Source organism: Procambarus clarkii, chromosome 90, assembly GCF_040958095.1.
Source record: "Procambarus clarkii isolate CNS0578487 chromosome 90, FALCON_Pclarkii_2.0, whole genome shotgun sequence".
Lineage (NCBI taxonomy): Eukaryota > Metazoa > Arthropoda > Malacostraca > Decapoda > Cambaridae > Procambarus > Procambarus clarkii.
The window spans coordinates 15,597,776-15,611,530 of NC_091239.1; the positions used below are offsets into that span (position 1 = coordinate 15,597,776).

Sequence of the window (13,755 nt, forward strand, 5' to 3'; positions counted from 1 at the left end):
TAATAGTGGCTTTAGGCATTGTATGTACTAGCTCTATCTATAAATCTATCAATTTTTGTAAAACCTCTTGTATGTATGTACTTTACCTGAATAAACATTCATTTATTATTTATTTATAAGTGTTGTTGTTTTTACTTTCCAGCAAGCGTTTTAAGAGGACTTAGCCTTTCTTTAAGCTTAAACTGTACCACACACAGAGATCACACTAACGTGATGCATCAAATGAACAAATCCACAAGGGCCGTGACGAGGATTCGAACCTGCGTCCGGGAGCATCCCAGACACTGCCTTAAACTGTAGTTCACTTACAATGTCACTATTAATATTCACACCGAGGTATTTGTATTGCCTGCAGTTTTCAATGTGCTGATCATTGACTTTAAAAACAGGAAGATTATTGATTTTTTTGGGGGGCATAAGGTCCTGGTTTTTACCTGTGGAGACGATAGGCCCACATTCAATACATTTATTTGCAGGTGTATCAAGGATTGTCTGCAGCTGGTTGTCACTGTTTGCAATGATGCAAATGTCGTCTGCATAGCAGATGACAGCCTCATCGACTTGTGTAGGTATGTCAGCTATTAGTCTATGCATCAGCACATTGAAAAGCTTAGGACTGAAGATTCCTCCCTGAGGTGTGCCCAACTCAAAGGAGGCATTATTACTCTTAACTCTTATAGATCACTGCGGCAATTATGTTACTCAACCCCTAATCCATTTCAACAAATCTTCCCTGACATCAAAACTAAACTAACTAAACTAACATCAAAAAAGCTAGTTACTCTAGGATGAGTTCCCTATTAGCTGTGCCAAAAGCAGCTTGGAGGTCAAGAAAGGCTACGGGAGTGTTTGGTTCCTGTCTGATGAAGTACTCAGCAAAGCAAAACTGTGTACTTCTCCCAGGGAGAAACCCATGCAAGTTAGAAGTGAGTTGACTTTTGATTTTTCAACATTAGCCCACTGAGAACAATCCTCTCAAGGACCTTGCACATGCAAGAAGTTAAAAATATCGGCCTAAATTTGTTCGAGTTTGGCTTAGGTACAGGGTTTATGAGGCTATTTTGTACAGGAGTATTAGGTATGTCTGCAAGAAGCCTCAGGGTCCTGCTGTACGTTATGCCTTCGTCTCGAGGAGAAGTTGCTCTGTCCTTCTTAAGTGCAATTTCAAGCTCAAATAGAGAAATGTCATAAGCATCATCTACGCCCATCACAGCATAGTACATTGACATGCACTATTATGACGTCATTTCTATTCTCCACTTGGTGCTCAGGAACTAGTAACTTCGCAAGCCGCGCACCTTTGAGGTCTCTGAAGTGATATGTCTCATATTTTTTAGGTTTAAATAATATATTTTATCTTCATTGTGTATATTTTTTATATCTCTCTAGTAATTTGGGAAACGTTATTTTATGCCAATATTTGTGCTCGGAAATTAAATCTCAGTTAATTTACTATACTTATCAAAACATAAACATGGGAGCGAAAAACTATATTAACTTTTTAGCATTTGGGCAAGATAAATGTAACATTAGAAATTATTTCAAATATATTATACTCAAAGTTAATTTAGTAAGTTTTCTATGTAAAATATGAAGGGCAAATATTTATATAAAAATAGAAAAGAAAAGTCACGATGGATTTCTTATCGCAGATTACAGTCCTGTCACTACAAATAAATTTAATATAAAAATATTTCTCTCTCATAATTTCCTACGAGTTGATCCTGCGAGTAGATGTGTAGTTGAGTTGTGTAATAGTGAAGGAAGGTGGACCGGGAGCTCAATGTTTTGAGCGGAAGTTGATGGCTTGAATGGTGATGGCGGGAGTGGAGTTTAATATGCCAGGTATACTGCACCACTAGGGTACATGTGTCGCTAACCCCCGTATGGTACGGCGGTGGGACTGGAGGAGGAGGCGTGGAGGACATGTGGCGTGTGTAGCGTGTGTGGGGAGAGGGTGGGCGAGGTGTGGGCGGGGGTGAGAGTGGTGGGTGTGGGAGGAGGTGGCAGCGGGGCCGGGCTGCGCACACCATCACACCAACTCCAGGCTAATGGTGGGGCGCTGAGTTTGAACACCCTCGCCATGCCTCACGATAACCCCGGTAAGCGCCCTCCTCTCGCCCCTGGCGCCCGTCTCTGCCCTCCTCCCTCCCCACCTTGACCACACGTGAAGGGACAGTGGAGGAAGGAGGTGGTTTAGGGCCAGAGTTGGGGCGGTGGAGGCCCCTGCGAGGCGCCCCCTCCGCCTCACTCCAAACCTAAAATAGTGATAATCAATGAAAACAAACCTCTTTATATACGTATTTTTAGACCCGGGGATGGTGCAGGGTGTGTAGGAGTGTGGTGAGAGAATGTCTGCAGCAGGAGGTGCGGGGGGAGGGCGGTGCAGGCGTGCGAGGAGCCCCCAGGAGGGTAGGAAATAAGGGTGATATAGGGTGGGTGTAGTTAGGGTGTCTCTTGGTACTGGGGACATGTAGGGTAGAATGGTAGATGGGTAGGTGGTCCCCACTAGTTTCTGTGGTACCTGGGAGGTGGTGGGCATGAGCTCCATGAAGAGCCATACATAGACATTCAGGCCATTAAAGTAGCCTGCTCTGAGCACTCTAATTTGTTCAAAGTAAAAGTGCAGGCCACTCGGGACACTCGATGAAGAGCACAGGAGATGAAAAGCACCCTGTGCGAGCTGGCGGGGCTAGTTAGCAGTTCGGAGCGTGACAGTAAGCACCAGGCGGTGTACCGTCAGTCCGGAACTGAGATCCAACTACGAGCTTTTTAACCCCAACAACCTTAATATACGCTATTGGAACTGGAATTGGGCACCCCCCAGGTACCTGGGAGTGGATGACAGGTGTGTGTGAGGTAGGGTTTGTCTAATGAAAGTAGCTGGGAGGTGGAGGGCAGGTTCGAGATCGGGAGGTCCTGTCGTGGGCCTTAATATCTTGGGAGTTGTAGACGTGAGGTTGGGCCTTGGGGGACCCTGCTGTAGACCTCTGTATTTGTAGGTGTAACGTAGGCACGCACGAGGGTGGGAGTGGGCAGCTCTATTGTGCGTTTCGGAATATGGATGTAGGGCAGTTAATTGTGAAGTGGAGGAGCGGACGGCCCTCGGTGCTTGGCGGTGTAGTTCATCTTGGTGTCAGGGGCTAGGCTAATGTTGCAACTTATTGCAAAGGTTTTTCTGTGACATTGTGTTTTAGGTAGAGGAATTTTAAGTGTCAGTGTGTGCAAGGTGCTTGTCTGTGAAGGATTTGATGTCACAAATAACAAGAAATTAACATAATTCCTGTCAGATGGTATCATCTATGTATAAGATGCAGTAGGCATAAAATTTTTAACAAATGAAATCAGTTAATTTCATGAACTTTTGTTATAATTACCTAAGTGTAGTTACAGAATGAGAGCAACGCTTGTGGTGTCCCATCTTCCTAGTACTCTTTGTCTTATAACACTTTGAAACTACTGACGGTTTTGGCCTCCACCACCACCTCACTTGTTCCAACTGTCTACCACCCTTTTGCTCCTAAGATTTTTTTGTGAGACTGCTGTAAATGATCTAAGGTTCGAAACTAATGTATACCCAGTTGCTCGTGCTAGTATTGTAATAACATTAATAGTACCCTTAAGGGAGTATGGTCGTAAACTTCCATTTCACAGTCATTTCATAAAATACTAATTTTGACTAGAGTTTGCATTAATAATTTTGTTTACGGTATCCTGTACCCAAGGCAGCCTGTATGCTGCGCGCTATCCAACTGTATGTGACTGATTAGGTCTGGAAATTTGAATGCTAATTTTGTGCTGCATGAACCGATCTGTACTGTTTTAGTATGTTGCCAGGTCATCTTTATTTGGGTTATCGAGGCTTCGGGAATTGTTCTAGAATTTAATAGAGGTTGCTTATGTACAGTAACTGTTATTAACGTGTTATTAACAATGTCTTATCATGTACAGTATATTTATAATTAGTATCTGTATAATACTTAATACACACGTATACTAATTAATATGTAGCACAGTACTTAATTTTATTAATGATTCTTGGGTAGCATAATTGTGTGATGTTGATACTGTATCTTCCCCATTGTGAAGATGTGGTAGTTTGAAAAGGGTTGGCAGCTTCACTCCGTGGTTGAGCCGAGTTGTAATCTACAAAGCATTTTGGTAGGATTTGTCCATAGGAGTGTTTCTCTTTAAATAAGTTTTTGTCATGTATCCCTTGGATATTAAAATTAATGGCTTATAGTAAAGTAATTTACAACTGATACTTCGTACTTTATAGTACAATACTTGTTGTTTACAATCTGCTATAGTGTTTTCTAGTTAAACTATTGTCTATTTGCTTATGGATATGGGGTTGTAGCCTATCTTGAGTTTATCTTGAGATGATTTCGGGGCTTTAGTGTCCCCGCGGCCCGGTCCTCGACCAGGCCTCCACCCCCAGGAAGCAGCCCGTGACAGCTGACTAACTCCCAGGTACCTATTTACTGCTAGGTAACAGGGGCATTCAGGGTGAAAGAAACTTTGCCCATTTGTTTCTGCCTCGTGCGGGAATCGAACCCGCGCCACAGAATTACGAGTCCTGCGCGCTATCCACCAGGCTACGAGGCCCCCTCAAGTACTTGGCCTAATTAAGTACTTGGCAACAAACCTCTTGCTTGCAGGCGATAAGTCACAAAAACGTGGCTAAAGTATGTTGACCAGACCACACACTAGAAGGTGAAGGGACGACGACGTTTCGATCCGTCCTGGACCATTCTCAAGTCGATTGCACAATTGACTTGAGAATGGTCCAGGACGGACCGAAACGTTGTCGTCCCTTCACCTTCTAGTGTGTGGTCTGGTCAACAAACCTCTTGCTTGAATACTTAGACAGCACCAAAACCAAAAAAGTATGTATGATTACATGACTTCTAAAAATAGGATTTTTGCAGTTTTTGATGGTACAGTAGTTGGATATGACAAATTTGAATGCATACTTTTTAGACGAAAAAGTTTAGGGCGATTCAGAAGCCATGTAAATACTGTACTTTTATTCTCGTATCTATTGACATTGTCTTTCATTTGTTAATGTAACCAACATATATAATATTGGTTGAAATTTTAGTATATGTTGTCTGGATTATGTTGAGCATTGTTTGAGAGATTAGTTACAGTACTGTATCTGAATTATATATACAGGTACAGTAATTTGATTTAAATGTATGTTGAAATAAGAATAATGCACAGTAAATAATATATATACAGTACTGTACACTACATAAATTAGTTGTACAGAAGAGTACTATAAATCAAAGTAGTGATATGTACTTACTTCAAAGTACAAAGTAGTTAAGTACTGTACAGTATGAGCAGTTCAAGTAAAGAATAAAACTTCTTCATTATTTTTCTATAATCTATGTAGATATATAGATATACAGTATCTACTTAATCTATGAAGGATGGAATTTAATAATAAGTTTGCAAATTTTTATATATAAGCTTCAAGCTATCACATTTTAGGTGACAAAAATATTCTGAGATTCAGTGTACAGTAATTGAAGAAATTGCAGAAATATGTTTTAATAATAAAAAATGAGGGAGTCATTTAGATTTGAAAAGGCTTCGTAAGGTAGTGCATAGCCAGAGATCTATCGCACAAATCCACAAGGGCCATGACGAGGATTCGAACCTACGTCCAAGATGCATTATTTGATGCATTTGATGCATCACTATTGTGATTTCTGTGTGTAACAGAGATCTATCAGTCAAGGAATGCTAGCAGTCTTCAAAATGTCTGATTTAATGTTCATCATTATCTGTGACAAATACTGTAAATGTCTGGATTACATATTGTAGAGCAGTCGGCCGCTATCTCAGGCCCATACATGTGAACTCTCGCTTGGGAGGTTATACTGTAACTCTGAAAATGTTAGATTCTCACGCTCACAAAATTAATAAAATCCTCCCAACTTTTTTCAGAACTCCAGACTTCAATTTTTTGTGAGTATAATTTTAACATGCAGACAATCATTGCTGTTTTGTTTGATATGGTATTCTTGAAAAGAATTGGTTATTGTAGTGTAAATGAACAAATATTTTTCAATAAATACAAAAATAGCAATTATATTTTTAATATAGCCTATGACACTAAAAAATTTGATAATGAATAATCAGATATTATATCTGCAATTCTTATTGCATGTAGAAAATTTAATTAATTTATATCTCCATATTTTTAACAAAATTCTTTCCTGAAAAATTTATGTAAACTCTGCAGAGAGTAAGTGACAATAGCATGGTTGAAAGTTAGGCACCCAATTACTTATAAAAAGAATGTAAAGTGTCGATCCTTTGTTCCGTCATGGACTGAAACGGTCACTTTGCTTTCTTTTCATGTGTGTGGGTTGGGTGTCTGCAAACTCTATAATAATAATAATAATAATAATAATATTTATTTAGGTAAAGGTACATACATAAAGAGATTTTACAAAGTTTGTTGGCTTTATAGATAGAGCTAGTACATACAATGCCTAAAGCCACTATTACGCAAAGCGTTTCGGGCGTTTCTCTATTTTATCCTCAATGAGGTGAGGAGATTCTGGGGGTTAGAGATCAATTTAAAACTGGAAAAGTCTTGCCAGATAGCAAAAAGGGCAACAAAACAAACAAATGCATGTAAAAAAATCATAACCTGGCCAAAAAATCATTATTATGGATAAATTCCTGCCTGCCACCTCATTCATGAGATGCCCAAATCGAAAACAACTCCAGGGAAGAGAACAGGGTGAGGACAAAGAGCTACTGAGGGACCCACCGAAAAGAGGCATTTCATTATATTCTATGTGAGAACCTTCAACACTCCCTGAATGTGAAATCCCCCAAAAACAAAAATTTTGAGAAATTAAATCTTTGCAGCCCCACAGGTAAAGGAACAGAGCAAGTCCCACTGGTTTAAGTAATAGACCACTGAGGTACAATCACAGTCAAGACATATCACCTCCCCGTTTTTATTTACCAGGTGGGACTTGGCATTCATTGAGTTCAAATGAATAGCTGCCTGGCTGCAATACCAGCTGCTCACTTCTTCCACGGTCTTTCAAAGCATATTTTGATCCCAGACAGGTATTGGCTTTCACCAAAGACTATGCCATTTAATTTGGCAGCAATTATTGTTTTCTATTTACCTAAGAGCTCATTCCAACAAGGCTTCTGGGAGGTGTGTGCGCGTGACAACCACGAACATCTAGCGCACATGGTTGTTATTCATTTTTCTCCTTATCTTGCAACTGCGACACTGCTATGTAGATGGCAACACACCAGGAATGCTACAGTGGCCTGATGTGAATTTTCATTGAGGTTTAGGTTATCATGGTGGACTCTGTCTCATTTATTTGATGGTCTTTCTTCTTGGGTATGCCATTTGTCTCAAACAAACTGTAAGATGCCATTTTTTTTTAATTGGGCCAGATTCCCATGGCCTTGACTTTGACCATGCTTATTGTGTTCCAGGAGGCTTTGTGTGCTCTGTTCAATTAGTCTGTTTTTGGTGTTCTATGGTAGAGTCAAGAGTTGTCCTATATACACAGAAATCACAATAGTGTGATACATCAATGAACAAATCCACAAGGGCCGTGATGAGGGTTTGAACCTACTCCCGGTTGCAATTCTTTTAACCATGTCGTGACGCAATCGACAACCCTAGGGCACATCTGGGATCATCTCGGACGCAGGTTTGAACCCTCATTGTGAATTTGTTCAAGAGTTGTCCTCTTGTTATACTCTGATGTTTCTCCTTTCCTGGCTTCTTCTTGCATCCAGGAAGTTCATCACTAAATGATCCTTATTTTAGCATCAATTCATCTCGAGTTCATAGTTATGTTTACTTAGGACTCCTTTCTTGTGTTCCTACATAGTCAGTCTTTCTTTTCCGTTATTTTGTAGTTTGTATAGGCCGAATTATTGTTCGGAGTGTGTCTAGGCTTCTCTCCGTTCTTTGCATGTGGATTGTCTGGAGAGTTTTGATGGAAAAGATTCTCTTCTAGTCATGCATGCATTCACATTCAGTTAAGTGGTGCGTGATGTTCTTCTTTAGGTTTTAAGTTTTACTCTGATGACGGTTATTAGCTTTTCCTGGGTAGCTTAGGGCTTGCTTGCTCTCTTGTTAAACCTTCCCTATTTCATCATACTATTGTTATGGTTAATGGCTTTATTCAGCCCTTTGTAGCAATGGGGAACAACATGTGCCAGAGGACAGGGCCTTTCCCCTTCAGCATTCTTCAGGCACACTTCTACAGTAAAGGCAAGTTTCCTCCAGTGTTTTCATTTGGTACTTTCCCCTTTAACCGATTCTTACCTCGAGGAGCAACCACGTGTAGTGGTTCATAAATAATGGTTTGAGGAAATAGAAAAAGCTCCTTTCTGTGGGAAGCATTTGGTTGCTCTGTCCCCCTTTTTATCACTTATTTTCCCATGCGTAGGAAACAACTCTATGCATAGAGTTGTTTTATTATGAAAGGATATAGGGAAAATGGAATTGTAGAACCCTGATGTGGCGTTAGTGACCTGGTGGAAGTCCGCTGGTAAACCTTGTTAGAGAAAGTTCTCCTTGGAGGTCACTTATGATGCAAATAAGGAGCTGGAGGAGTCTAAAAGTAGTCATTTCAAGCAAAATGGATTGTTTCAGTGCCTCTTTGGCATTATTATAACATTGCAGGGCTGTTTGGAAGATTCTCTGCATCAGCTGTGCAGTATGTTGCCCTGATTGTCTTGATGCAATCAAATGGATGTAGAGGAATCTTATCTTGGGCAACAACTAAAAGTTTTAATGAGAAAGACGCTTTTCATATTCACTCAAAGCCTTTTTCTGGGGGGGAGCCCCTGCAGCTTCCCGGAGCTATCCAGGCTGATATGGATACTACACCTATTAGACTGGAATCAGTCAACGTGCATAGAGTTCTAGGCCTACCGGGGACCACGAGCCAGAACCTGGCCCCCTCAGAGAGGCACGAGGAGCAATGGCCTATAGAAACCCCCCCTGTGTGGTTGGAAGCATTCTATGTCTATCATCAACCAGGTCAGGTACCCAGAAAGGTAAGCGCCTCAAAACAAACCCCTATTCTGGTTAACGTTACTACTGAAAGCCGAACAAGTGGACAGAACTCCCCAAATGAAAACGAGCATGATGTCACCACGTCGCCACGCCGCTGTCTGTGCATCCCCCTCTCCCCAGGAGGGGGAAGGGGGAGCCTCAGACCCTCGCGCTGGCCAGCCACACCCAAGTTCTTCGGCTGATGTGATTGGCAACGGTCGTATGTCTCTGGCTCCTGTTTTCCTGTCTCCAGCTATGTCCCTACTAGGTTCGTTATGAGGTTCCAGAGTCATCCTGACTTGCAGACTGCCCCTTTTTCTCGTTGGAGGCATGGCATTTGTTCTGTTGGTCCTGCATGCTTGAATGGCGTGAGGCTCAAATGGTGGTGCAGGTTTTACTGGAGGGCGAGTTTGAGCACCTCAGTGTGTGCTTGTTCGCCTCTGCCCTTTCCCGAGATGTCAATGTGGAGCAGCTTCACGTGCAGGTCCCTTCCCTTTCGGCTTCGTTGATCACTGAGGACTTGCACGCCTGTGGCCTGTTGGCTTTGGCCTTGTGATTCTTATCCCTTCTCGAACTGTCCTCGTACTGGCTTGAGGAGGATGTGGAGGCGCTTGGGGCCGCTCCTGGGTCTGGTGCATTGGCCTCGGTGGTGCAAGCATCGTTTACACTTTTGAAGCTGTTTGGGCAGATCCTGTGGGATGCAGTGTCGCTGTTTTTTTGCTTCTCATCTCGCGTGTTGGCAAACGATGCTTGCTTCTTCTGTGAAATCCACTTGGGCCCCTGGCTCTTAGGCTTTCTTTGCTTTTTGCCTGTTGCTATTTGCAGAGTCTCCGGTTGTGCAGTATCTGCAGGCAGCTTCGTCTAGTTGTCGTCCTATATCAAACTTGTTGGTTCTCTGGGGGGCCCCGTGGGGGGTCTTCCCGGAAGGGTCATGCCAGGGCTCGAGGTTCCTCCTGTCGTGGTGGGCCAGTGGTAACAGTTTCGGTGCTGGCGCTGCCTTTGGACCCATCTTCGTCAGGTCGGCACGGTGATCATTCTGTGCCAAGGTTGGGTTCCATAAGGGGCGTTGACCCTTTCGCGGTTTGTCCCATTGACGGGGTGATGGGGGGGGGGGGGTGAAAGATTGCCATGTTTGCTCAAGCCTGGTCCCATGATTTGTGGGCCTTTCTGGTCGTTTCGTGCCACCTGTGGTGGTGGTGTGTGGCCCTTCCTCCTTTGGGGAGTTCAGGGTTGGCAGGGCAGGCTGCTGCTTCTATGCTCAGTCGTGTCATCTCATAGAGGGTTTGCTTGGGTGTGGTCGAAACGACCTCGTCCCTCAGGTGGGTTTCCCGCCTGTTTCTGGTTCCGAAACAAGACTACGCAAACCTCAGGTTCGTTCTGGACTTGTTCCGTCTGAACCCGTGGGTTTCTTGCCCCTCCTTTTGGATGACTACTCTGTCCCAGGTCTATCTTCAGTTGGAGCCGGATGCTTGGATGGTGTCCCTGGACCTTAAGGGCACTTATTGGCACGTCCCGATTCATCTGGGGTTCAGGGACTGGCTCGGTTTTGTTGTGGGGTGTCAGGGTTACTGCTTTTGTTGCCTTCTGTTCGGCTTGAATCTGGGACCTCGCATTTTCACAAGCCTTACCCTAGTCTTGGTGGCCCGTCTGCTTCTTTTAGGTGTTCGGGTTCTGGCCTACCTCGACGACTGACTGGTGTGGGCTCCTAGCCAGGGAGCCCACACCAGGCTTTGTTCTGCGTGTGCTCACCAGGGATTTGGTTCTTTCCCAGCTCGTCGGGTTCGGGTTCCTAATGAACTGGAGGAAGTCCCATCTGATTCCCTCTCAGGTTCAGGTCGTGGCAGGGTCTTGTGTAGGACGCTCGGATTGCTTCATTGTCTCTCCCTCCAGAGGCTCTGCTTCGGCTGCAGTCCCACCTTCGCCTGTTTTTGGGGGGCTCCCGGGTCATGAGACGGTTGCTCGAGGGTTTGTACCGGAGTCTAAATTTTGCTGTAATGGTTTTTTCACCGGGTTGGATTTGGCTTCGTCGGCTGTTCTGGTTCCTTTGGGGACGTCCCTTCCGCCTCTCTCGCGGTCATTGGGTTCTGCCTCCGGGGGCCTTGCATCAGTTGCTGTGTCGCTGCCTTCCTCTTCAGGTTTTTCGGGGTTCAGTGCCTAGGCACCTCCCCAAGCCCTCGCTCGATGTGTTCACGGACGCGTCATTTCTTGGCTGGGGCTTTGTTACCATTGCTCACCAGGCCGACCAGGGACGGTGGGGTTCATCCTTCCGTTGGGCTCACAGCACGGTGCAGGAGTTCCCGGCTGTGTGGATGTCGCTTCGGAGGGTTCAGGTCGCTCACGGATCGATGTTGATCGACGAAACCTGTGCCAGGACTCGAGGTTCCTTCTGTTGTGGTGGGCCAGTGGCGGCAGTTCGGCGCCGGCGGAACCTTTGGACCCGTCTTCGTCTGGTCAGCACGGTGATCACTCTGCGCCATGGTTGGGTTCCCGTAAGCTCCATTTGGACTGCTCCCCGGTGATTCATTGCCTGAATCATGGGGGTTCGATGCAGTTCTTGGCTCTTTTGGGCTGGTCCCTTCGGGTGACTCGTCTGCTGAGTTCTCGGGGTTTGGCTCTCCTGGCCGTTCACGTTCGGGAGGTGTCCAGCTTCCTGGCGGACAGCCTGTCCCAGTTTATTTCCCTGCCACAGAATGGACGGTCGATGCAGACTCGTTCAGTTAGCTCTGCCGGACATACGGGCCTCAGGAAGTGAACCGCTTCACGTCAGCATGATTGTGGCGTCTCCCGTTATATGTGGCACTCTTCCCCGACTGCGAGGCTGTTGGGGTCGATGTCTTCAGGCAGGACTGGGCGAGATGGGGTTACCTATACCTCTTCCCTCCGGTTCATCTGTTGCTCCAGGTCCTGGCTCGCTTGGAGACTTATCTGGGGAGAGTTGTCCTTCTGTCCCCTTGGTGGCCGGCCCAGCCTTGTTTTCAGGCACTGCTTGCTAGGTGTCCGAACCTGAAGTTCTTCCTGTGGCTCCGCCTCTTTCAGCAGATCAGTCTAACCCGGTACGTGGCTGGTTCGGTCTTTTCGAGTCTTCGCGTTTGGGCTTTCTGACTGGTCTATCATCACTTGTATGGTGCGCAGGTGACTTTGTTGATGGTGTCCCACCTGAGTGCTTCGTCTCGGCGGTAGTATGAAATTTCCTGGGGGTCCTTCTGTTATTTCTTAATCTCTGCGTAGGTGTATTTCTGTCTCTGATAGGGTTGTCTTGTCCTTCCTTTCGTGGTTGTTGCAGGACCATCATACTATGCTGAATACTGTCACCTTGTACCATGCGGCACTGGCAGAGCCGCTGCAGCTTGTGTTCGATATTGATGTAACTTCTACACTGTTCTGCAAGCTGTCTCGTGCGTTGTTTCACCTCCGGCCTGCTCATGCACTGCCCGTGCTGTCCTGGTCATTGAACCGGGTGTTCTTCTTTCTCTTTGTTCCTTGGTTTGCAGTGGCCCCTTCGGTTCAGGATTGTTTTTCTAAAGCTCTTTCCTGTTGGCATTGGCCTCTGGGGGTTGAGTCGGGGAGCTTCATGCTCTTCTCCAGTGCAGGGGTTTCTGCTCTTTTGGTCCTGGTGGCAGGTTTGTTCGTTTGCAGCCGTCTCCTCCTTTTCTGGGAAGAATGAGTCTGCTGCTTTCCAGAGGGGTCCTTGGGTTGTTGATGCTTGGTTGGTTAGGCTGGGGTGCATCATGTGTTGTGTCTGGTTGTGACTCTCTGCCGTTATCTGCATGCCACAGCTTTGGTGTCCAGGGACGTGCTTTGAGTTGACCTGGTTTCCCTTCTTCCCTCGTCCAGGGCTTGAGTCTCTCAGGTCATCTGCAAGGTTATTCGGCCCAGCCAGCTTGCAGTTTATCATCGTCATGCCCACGACGTTTGTAAGTTTGCTATGTTGGCTGCTGTCTTCGGTAACATGTCTTGGGCTGACATTCGGGCACGGGGATTTTGGAGGTCGAGCAGCGTCCTGACCGCTCACTATCTTGTTAATGTTCCAGGGCCCAGTGGGGCCTGTGTTGCATTGGGTCAGCAGTTGTAGTCAGTTGTCTCGACTTTGAATTGAGGAGCGAGAGCCGAGCACCTGCCTGGCAAGTCCCTATTGCTTGGTTTTGTCTTTGGGTAAGTAGCTCCGGGAAGCCAGCATTGAATGTAATGAAACGCCATTTTCTGGGGGAAATACAGAGGCTCGCGATAACCCTCCTTCCCTCCGGTCGGTGTTTTTTTTTTCACATGTTTTGACATCCAGCCTCAGAACTGGGGTGTGGGTAGCCAGCGCGAGGGTCTGGGGGCTTCCCCTTCCCCCTCTCGGGAAAACAGAGGGTTGCGCAGACAGCAGCGCTGCGACATGGTGACATCATGCTCATTTGTTCTTTTTCATTTGAGGAGTTCTGTCCACTCGTTCGGCTTTCAGTAGCAATGTTAACCTGAATAGGGGTTTGTTTTGGGGCGCTTACCTTTCTGGATGCCTGACCCAGTCGATGGCAGACTTAGAATGGTTCCAACCACATGGGGGTTTCTATAGGCCACTGCTCCTCGTGCCTCTCTGAGGGGGGCCAGGCTCTGGCTCGTGATCCTCGATAGGCCTACTCCATGCACATTGACGGATGCCAAAGTCTAATATATCCATTTCAGTCTGGATAGTTTCGGGGGAGCTT

General features: G+C 45.5%; 1 protein-coding gene across 13 annotated transcripts in view; it reads left to right on the forward strand.

Annotated features, from left to right (window-relative positions):
* Window positions 1-1,717: 1,717 nt before the first annotated feature.
* LOC123746605 (protein lin-54 homolog) overlaps window positions 1,718-13,755 on the forward strand; it is a 69,993-nt gene continuing 57,955 nt past the window's right edge. For 7 of the 13 annotated variants that reach the window (XM_045728244.2, XM_069318381.1, XM_069318389.1 and 4 more), the window contains exons 1-2: window positions 1,718-1,845; window positions 5,959-5,979. In XM_045728244.2, coding sequence (XP_045584200.1) covers window positions 1,812-1,845; window positions 5,959-5,979 — 55 coding nt within the window. In that variant the 5' untranslated portion in view covers window positions 1,718-1,811. The remainder of the gene's footprint in view (window positions 1,846-5,958; window positions 5,980-13,755) is intronic. The other 6 variants (XM_069318386.1, XM_069318391.1, XM_069318392.1 and 3 more) reach the window with 5 other exon arrangements.